General features: G+C 37.7%; 1 protein-coding gene across 1 annotated transcript in view; it reads left to right on the top strand.

The window, feature by feature from the left end:
- The window catches only part of LOC103072412 (protein unc-80 homolog), a gene marked incomplete at its 3' end in the record, with an annotated part of 220,293 nt that overhangs the window by 100,271 nt on the left and 110,428 nt on the right, over positions 1–9,594 (top strand). Inside the window, exons 23-24 of the mRNA XM_007460228.1 lie at positions 5,186–5,398; positions 8,782–8,917. Coding sequence (XP_007460290.1) covers positions 5,186–5,398; positions 8,782–8,917 — 349 coding nt within the window. The remainder of the gene's footprint in view (positions 1–5,185; positions 5,399–8,781; positions 8,918–9,594) is intronic.

Here is a 9,594-nt window from a genome sequence, read left to right as displayed (position 1 = left end):
TTCCTTTTTTTTTTTTTTTTTTTTCCTTTTCTACCCAGAGCCAAGACTAGTCATGCAAGCTTACTTCTGTGGGGTAGATCATTTTATTTTTCATGCAGTGAAAGTGACACGCACCTGGGATATTGGCTTTATATAGGAGTGTATGGCCTGATTTCACACTCCACTTTGGACCCAGACATTTAATTTGTGGCCCATTGAAAACCCATACTCTGGTCTTGCCATAGTCAGTAGAAACCCTTGGGGCATATATTCCTACACTAGTTCACACCTTTCTCCCTACCTTCACCCCAGAATTGCACTTTCTTGTAATTTCTGCTCTCCAGTGGCCTATCATCTCATGTTAGAAACAAAAGCAAAAACAAAGTGAAAAAAATTGGGGTATTTTATCTAGCATTTTTAGGTGTCTAAACCAAAAGATATTTGTCTTCACACCTAATCCATCATATTGTCAGAAACAGGAGTCCTCATTTGGTTTTTAAAACACTTACCCAAGATATTAGCATGATCTGAGTAAGTGTTAAAATGACTACCCCACCAGACTGTGTACTAAACAATAATGCCTGCCTGTAGCCTGACATCTGAATCATTTCTGTTGCCCTCAGCTACTGCAGAAATGCGCGGGGGCAGAGACAGCCTCTCAGTTGCTTAATGATCTCAGTCAGGCAGAGAATTCAATACAAGCTAAGTAATAAATACTGAGTCACAAGCACATGCCTTCTAGCAAACGAGGTTCCATTGTACACGAAGAACCACAATAGCTGCTTCTTCCCAGTGTTTTTAAATAAATAGGTATCTTGCACCAGCAAGAGCTTTATATTTTATTGTAAGGCAATACAAATAGTATGTAATTCCCCAGGGACCAACATAAAATATTCACTTTTTAAAACCAGTTAGTTCCTGTCCTGTGTTATGAGTTTTCAGGATCAGTCAGTGTTTCTTCTCACATAATAAGTTTAGATACAGTCCTTCAGGGAAAGGAATGTATTGCAATTATAACCTTCAATTAACCATCATATCTTGGTAACAATATTTTCTAGGTCCGCAGGCAAAATAAAGTACAGCTCTTTGAATTAGTATTCTAGTTCTCTTCTTTACTTTCATAAAGGAAACATTCAATATACATAATGATCTTATAAAATGCAGGAAAATGCCAACGGAAGTCAAGGAAAATTAGCTTGATGCTTGAAGTTTTCTAGCTGTAGAATGTTAGAGAAATCCATGCTGCATAATGCATGACATTTTCTAATTTTAACTAGACAGCTCTGTAGCCATTGCAGAGAACACCTTATATAAAACTGAACCATATGAAATTGATGATATTCTACTATTTTTGACCTTCAAACTTAGAAATTCCATAAGGTTCAACCTAACATTTTATCTTCCTAGTTAAAATTGATTCTTGCTTGTCTGGGAGCTATGAAGTTATGACATAATGGAATTGAAGCCACTCTGTGGTGTTATGGAACATAAAAAGGTGATCTGGCAGACATATTAACAAAAAAGAATTTAAATATGCCTACTTTTCATTTAGGACCACCAGCAAGATTGGTATACCAATGGTATCAAATTTTGTTTAGATGTTCACTTTTAACTATGCCTCTGATACTCTGCGGTTCTTTTCATCCATGCAGCATTCTTCTGATTCATTTTTCTCCATTTGTGCTTTCTCTGTGATGTGAATTCATCCCTATCCATTCTGTCATGCCTCCATTTTTCACTGCTTCTTCAGATGGCACTGAGCCGTAAGAGGTAAGCTCCATCAAAAGAGGGAAAATTGAATTTCCTTTAAGTCCAGGAAGAATCCTTTGTCTAAGGTATTCTATAACCCTGCTCCTAAAATCAATACTTTCTAACTTACACTTGGAAAGGACCTTATAAGGAAAATAATTCCCCATAGCCACACCCACACTAGACTGCCTTGAATACTCTTCCACACACAGTGTGAAGTTGATACTTGTTGCTAAGTATCTTCTACTAGGATTCATAGTTGAGTACTTAGCTTTGGACCGCAGCAGTATCCTCTGTTTTCTGTACAGTGACATACACACTACAATACCCCAGAAATTGGTAGTACTCAGTGCCATCCCAAGTGTGCTTTCACCTACCAGGTTTATGAGGCTTATAATAAGAAGGCAATATTTAAGTCATGCTATGTCATCATCCCTTAATTCGAACAGTGACATTTCCAAAAGTTACTGGGTTTGATCCAATTTACATGGATCAAATTTATCAGATAATAACCAACCCTCCCTTTACTGTTGTGCTGTATGGTTAATTAATGGAAATTATTTTGATAATTATCTCAATTCTATTTCCCAACTTAGATTAGGATTTCTTAGGGCCGATAACTGATGATGTCTGGGTTTTATCATAAGAAGCTTTTCAGAGCAGAGAATTAAAATTTCTTTTCATTCAAAATGCCTTGAGCTTCCTAACCAAATAAAAACATATTTTCTAAAGAAGGCAAGCCAATCGACATAGGAAACCTTACATAGCACAATTTGGGTTTTTTATTCATCTTCCGTTAGTCCTCTCAGTGCCATCTAATAATTCAGAGCAATTAAAAGAAAAAAAAAACCCACCTCTAGCCCCATACATTTGAATTAGGTTAAGTATTACCCTTGTTCATCGTGAACGAGCCAGGGTTCATAACATAATGCTATTCCAGCAGTGTTGTTTCTGTCTTCCCATCATAAAGCAATGAATCCCATTGCTTTTTATTGGAAATGTGTCCAAATGTGACAGGCTAAAAATAAATTTGCATCACTCGCCTTGCCCTCCAGACTGGCATTCGTTTTTAGAGATAGATGTTCCAGCCTTTTCCAGATGCAGATTAGCATATCTGAGATGTTTAGTAAAGTGAATATTTAATACAAGAAGAGAGTATAGATATTTAGTCGGCATATTATGGCACCACAGTAATGATAGGTTTGATATAGAAAGTCACCTGACCCTTTGCAATCTAAAGTCTTTCTATCCCTGTGACCTGCTGCCAACTCTTGGCACCGATGCAGTTGATGATAGTTTCTCATCATCAGTGTCCATCTTTTATTAATGATAGAGTCTTACCATTGTGTTTATCTTGTATTCTGCCTTTTCACATAGATTAACTTTGTCATGGCAATACAATATATACTTTGTAAAATTAAGTCCCAACATAAATAAATTTCTTATTAGAATTCTTGATGGTTTCATTTAAGTTTTAGACAATGAGAAAATGCTTAATGGGCTAACTTACTTGAATCATCCAGCGTATTTGAGATAGTGTGCTACTCAACAGTATGAAGTAGCCAACTCTGCCTGAAGAAGGAAGGGATTAAGGAAGGCTTCTTGGAAGAGGTAACTAAACTGAAGCTTCAAGTGGGAATTTGCCTGATGGAAAAGGGGCTTAAAGGCTCTGCAAGTCATGGAAACAACACATGGAAACATATGAGATATCATATCTGGGAGACTAACCAGTTTGACATAATTGGACCACAGAGCACTTGAGTTGGGGATAGAGAGAGAGGTGAACCAAATAACGAATGTCAGTTATCTTTATTCATTGATGACTGAGGTAGATTGAGCCTATAATATATTTTAAATGGGAAAATGATGCGATTATACATTTGTGTTTTAGTAAATAACATTATATGACTTTATTGTCCCTTTTTTGTTTTTTTTAATTTTTGGGCTGTGCCACACAGCCTGTGGGATCTTAGGGATCGAACCTGCACCCCCTACATTTGGAGCGTGGAGTCTTAACCACTGGACCGCCAGGGAAGTCCCAGTTGTCCCATTTGTAAACAGTGACTTTCTACATGCATTCTAGAAATCATCTTTTCCCAAGGCTTATATAAGTATAAATTAAGACAATGTAGATACCAAAGAGGAACTAGTACAGATCTGGGCATGAGAGAGACCGGAGACTGAATCCTGTGTCGACTTCTTCCCAGCTATATAATAGTGGAAAAATTATACCTCATTTAAAAAAAAGTTAAAATGAAGATATTGTTTCACACGGTTGTTATGATCATTAAGAATTACAATTTATAAAAACTTATTGGCACATATTGATATTTTCTGTATATTAGCCCCTATTTTAACATTATGGATTGATGGATTGTTAAGAATGCTATTGCTTGAATGATGAAAACGGTTTCAATTTGAAAACGTGCTTACTAAGCAACCTATGGTTATTAGGTAACTGAGGTGATAGCTAATATTGTGATGTATATTTTTTTAACTGGCACAAATTAATTTTTGACGTATGTACTTTTTGCGACCTGTTGACCTGTGGGAGACTTCACACGCCTTCCGTCATTATTATTATTATTATTTTTTGGCTTATAAAGAATTCAGTAGATATCTCACTCTTACCAGTTTCTGGGTATCAACTAAAAGCTGTTTCTTTTATTTTTTCAAGCATGTCTTGACAAGATGGAGCCATATTTTTATTTTCCTGAACAAATGCTCTATTTTTCATTTATCAATTAAGCAGTTTGCTCTATGTCAAACATTTTCAATTGAAACCATGCCTATTTGAACAGAATTTGGTCTGTTGTTTATGAAAAATTGGGGAAAGGGACTAACTCAATCTAATTTATTTATTTACTTGTTTGTTTGTTTGTTTTCCATTTCAGGCCCCATTTTATTCTGTTTTCTCTTACAACTCAGCCTAATGTAGTAAGCTCTTCCTTTTCTTACTAGCCAAAACGAGGGAGCAGTTGCACTTGCTTGGAGCTTGTGGATGGTCCTACATAACAAAATCCCTACTGACACCCTTGGTTAACATACGACTAGTTCTAGAAATTGAATACGTGTTTGCATCATGTTAATTTTAGGTTTAAAAAAAGCATCATATTTAAAACCTTCTGATTAAAAATTATTTCACACTTAAATCCCAGCTGTCTCTGAAATATGCAAAGAGTCATGAAATTACTTGATAGTCTCCAAAAGGAGAAAACTAAACTCAGAAACCTACTTAAAATGTCTAATTTTTCAGTACCCAAATTTGCCTTCATGGATTCATTTTCCAGATTTCCCACTACTATCGTAACCATGCTAACACTACCCTGGGAAATGTGGCTAAACTAAATCAAAATACGGAGACGAAAATAAACTAAGAGTACATAGTCATTCAATTTAAGTTCAACTTCATTGTTTGTTAATCCTACATTACTCTTTCCTTAACAACCCTACTCAGGAAGCGCCTGTAGTAGCCAGAGCAGCGCTGTTCCTGGAATGTGCCCGTTTTGTTTACCGCTGCAACCGTGGCAACTGGCCAGAGTGGATGAAAGGGCATCATGTGAATATCACCAAGAAAGGCCTTTCCAGGGGACGGTCTCCCATTGTGGGCAACAAGCGGAACCAGAAGCTGCAGTGGAACTCTGCCAAGCTCTTCTACCAATGGGGAGACGTGAGCTTTTGATTTTCTTCTATAAAAATTAGGCTGAGTGAAGTGAAGAAGTTTTGTGTTTATGTTTGTTCATTTGTTTGGGAGACAATTTATTGAGTATCTGTTATGTACCAGGGACTGAACAAAACATTTCAGGGGAAAATAAATGTAATTCATTTAATCTTCCCAGTAAATCTACAAAGTTAGACATTATTATCTCTTCTGTCTCTTTTCCTGGTCCTCTGCCTCTTTCCTTCCTATAAATGTAAACATTCTCAGCATCTCTTATAATTTCTTCCTGTATAATCTGCACCAGGATTACATTTATTCCTGTATTTTCAACTGTTAGCTGTGTGCCAGGGGCACACACTTCTCTATCCATAGCACTCTTTGGATCCCCGGCCGGCATCACCAACTGTACTTTGGAGGCATTCACTCAATGTCCTGAAATGCAGTCTGACCAAAATAAAACCCTTCTCTCCATTTAAACGCACCCCCATCTGCAACCCCTCTTGAATTTTCTATTCTTGTTGATAGTACTGCCATCATCTAAGATGACAGCCTTGAACATATTCCAAACCTTCTTCTCTTATTGATTCCACCTCTTCCATGTCACTGATGCCCTTTTAGGTCAGAACTTCGTTACTTCTCATCTATATAACTAAAGTATTTTCCTCTTTAGTCTCCTCCCACAATCTCCCCTCATCTGACCCATCCTACACACTGCCAGTAAAATCATCTCCCTTTGGCATAGCTCATCTCAAAGCAGAACATTCATACTTATCTCCCAGCCTCCAGACTTGCTCCCTCCAATTCATTCTTCAAACTGCTGTCAGAGTGATTAGGCTAAAACGCAAGTCACATTATAGTGCTTCAGTGGCCCTCCTTTTCCCTTGGGATAAAACCCAAATTGCTTAGCCTGGCATTGCTGCTCTCTCCACAGCCTTTGTTCAAATCACACCAAGATTATGGATGATAAGGCAAATGAGCTAATGTATCTAAAGAACATTTATCTCAATGCTTTGCCTCTAAGAGGTGTTCAATAATAATGTTATTATATTAATTCTTGAAGGCAGGGTATATGATTTTTCTGTGCATTGTTAGGCAGCTATCACAGTGTTCCTCGAATGAGTGATGAGGTTCTCCCCGACTCAGAAAGTACCTTTAATCCTTCTTCAGAATGCAAAATGAAGTCCAGCTTCATGAACTGTAGGATCTAGTCACAGTCTACCTTTCCAAGCCCTCAGGCAAATTATTTCCTCTCACAAAATGGTGCTTCAACCAATTGGCTTATTTGTCAGTCTCTGAACATGTCAGTGCATTTCCCTGAATATGGATCTTTTGAAACTCTCCATCCGGGATATCCACTTTTCCCCTTCCCCATTAGCCTACACAGCAATTCTTCAGAATCTACAGGAATGAAATTTTGTATGATCCTCTGAGATGAATCTGATTTCTCCATATTCTAATAACTAAAGTGCTTTCAGTCTTTTACACAACTGTTATTTTGGTATGTTATTACCTCCCCAATAGACTGTAAGCTCCTTGAAGTAAAGAGCAAGACACAGAGTCAGGCACCCTATTTGACTCCGAGTTCAAGGCTGCTGAGCAACCTAGAGCAAGTCTTTCAACCTAACTTTCCTAAGTGCCAAACAATGATCCTTCTTTATGAAGGTTTATAATCTACTAGGGCACATTAAACAAACATACTGATGTACTATAACAATTTATTCAACTTTATTTTTACTTAATACGTAACAAATTACCTCACCTAATAAGTATTGGATGAATGAAAAAGGAATAAACATATTCCCAAGGCACTTTTCTGGTCTTAGAAGAGACATAGAGCTCTAAATTATTATTTAGGTATTTAGTATTATCCCAGACAAGTTCATTTTTTGAGCAGCCTTTTAAGCTTTATGAACTGTGGGTTTAACTTAAATTGCTTGGTTTCAGCATCCTGGGAGGATCGATGTAGATTTTTTTTCCCCTGTGAGTCTCACTATTAAGTCTGCTGGCTCCACTCCAGACTCATAATTCCACATCTCCTTCCTTAGAGAGGATTTCCAAAAAAGTAGCATCAGGACAAGGCTTCTTGTTGAGGTGGTGGTTTTTGCTTTTATGTTTTGTTTTGTTTGCTTAAAACTTCTCAGGTTAGCAGCTAAAATTTTAGGATGCTGTGATATTTTTCTACACTGCTTTCTTTCTCCTTTTTGTGGTTTTTGTTACTCCCCACTTAATTCCAGAGTTTAAGCAGACCCCTTTGTTTTCAGATAGCCAAGACGTTCAAACAACTTGTGTTTTTATTTAAAGTGTTCTGGACATATCTTTGTCAGTTTCCACTAGTGAATCTAATCTCTTGCATGCCCAGAATGTAGTAACTTTTCTAAATATTTGAAAAGGATGATATAGGAAGAAAACAGAAAAGTAGCTGGAATTTTGTTCTTATTAATGCACAGAGTAACCAAACTGTCAAATTCTACGTTCAGTGCTCATTTTAGCTTTTTGACTCTCTTTCTTAAACATGCATCTCCTGTTTTGTTGCATACAATTTGTCATTGGAATGTAAAAGGAATTAGATAGAGGTAGCATATTTTGTCTTTTCTTTTGGAAAATTCCTTTTGGTAAATCAGACAATAGTCCATGATGATTCAGAAGAACAGATAGTAAGTATTGGTTTTATGAATACCTTGTAAGAGCCAGTATTGCCCATGTGCTGACTTACTAAAAATCATATTTCTAATGTTGATGTTGGGTACACTATCAAAAGAATAGTATTTCTTTCTCATTCGTAGTGTATCATGGAGGGGGGGAACAAAGTCTATAAGAAAGTCATTGATTGCATATATGATGACAGATACAAATAAAATTGCAGTTCCAGAATTCATGCCAGTCTCCAAGCTCATTAGCATGATAGTGCCTTTCTCATAAAATAGAATAACCAGAAACACTCTGAAGAACTGTGACTTCTTATTTTTTACCGCAGCAAAATCCTTCATTAGAAACAACTGCAAAACAAAACAAACAAAAAAAAACCGACAAAAAAACAAAACAACAACAACAAAAAACAACTGCATACTCCCTTATGTGAAACCTATCAAATAAATGACCTTTGAGGAAATAGAAATATTTTCAGAAAATGTTTTGTATGAGAATAAAAAATGCCATTCCATTTCCTAAAAGTCTCTAGACACAGTGACCTTAGAGATAGCATCAGGGCCTTCCCTCTCTGGGTTCCCACATTGGGAAATGAAACATGGTGGTAACAACACTGTGGCAGACAGAGGAGGCTTATGCTGAAAATAATTCCCATTAATTGGTTGCTGGTGACCTCTGTAATGTGAGAGCCTATTTCACAGTCTGACGTATCTCATGCTGTTTCATTCTTCTTCTCTTCATGGTAGGCAATTGGCGTCCGGTTGAATGAGCTGTGCCATGGGGAAAGTGAGAGCCCAGCCAACCTGCTGGGTCTCATTTATGATGAGGAGACCAAGAGGAGACTGAGAAAGGAGGATGATGAGGAAGACTTTTTAGATGACAGTAAGGAGACTCCCTTTACTACAAGAACCCCTGCTTGTAAGAACCTCTGCTTTAGGAGCACGTAATATATCTCTTTCCTCTTTCACATTCTTACCACCTTCCCATGTCTCCCACTGCACCTTCTCCCCTATTCCCTCTGCATGGATGTGAGCATGTGCATAAAGCCACACAAAGAGAGAGCAGGAACCAGAAGGAGAAGACTGTAGACAGGGGCTAAGAGTTGGCAATATGGAAAACTCACTGTTTTGAAGTCTCTGACTCTTAATATTGTAAATATGAAGATCAGTTTTAGGCCTACTTGAGAAAACATAGTTGTGCTGCCCCAGAAGAGGGCTGGTCAGGGTTTGTATTTTATTACTGCTCTTGGAGTTTTAAAAAAGGGTTAGACCTGAGGGAGACCTTCAAGATGGTGGAGGAGTAAGACGTGGCGATCACCTTCCTCCCCATAAATACATCAGAAATACATCTACATGTGGAGCAACTCCTATAGAACACCTACTGAACGCTGGCAGAAGACCTCAGACCTCCCAAAAGGCAAGAAACTCCCCACGTACCTGGGTAGGGCAAAAGAAAAAGAATAAACAGAGACAAAAGGATAGGGACGGGACTTGCACCAGTGGGAGGGAGCTGTGAAGGAGGAAAGGTTTCCACACACTAGGAAGCCCCTTCACTGGTGG

This window comes from Lipotes vexillifer, unplaced genomic scaffold, assembly GCF_000442215.2.
Source record: "Lipotes vexillifer unplaced genomic scaffold, Lipotes_vexillifer_v1.1 scaffold1330, whole genome shotgun sequence".
Lineage (NCBI taxonomy): Eukaryota > Metazoa > Chordata > Mammalia > Artiodactyla > Lipotidae > Lipotes > Lipotes vexillifer.
This window is presented reverse-complemented; position numbering and strand designations above follow the sequence as displayed.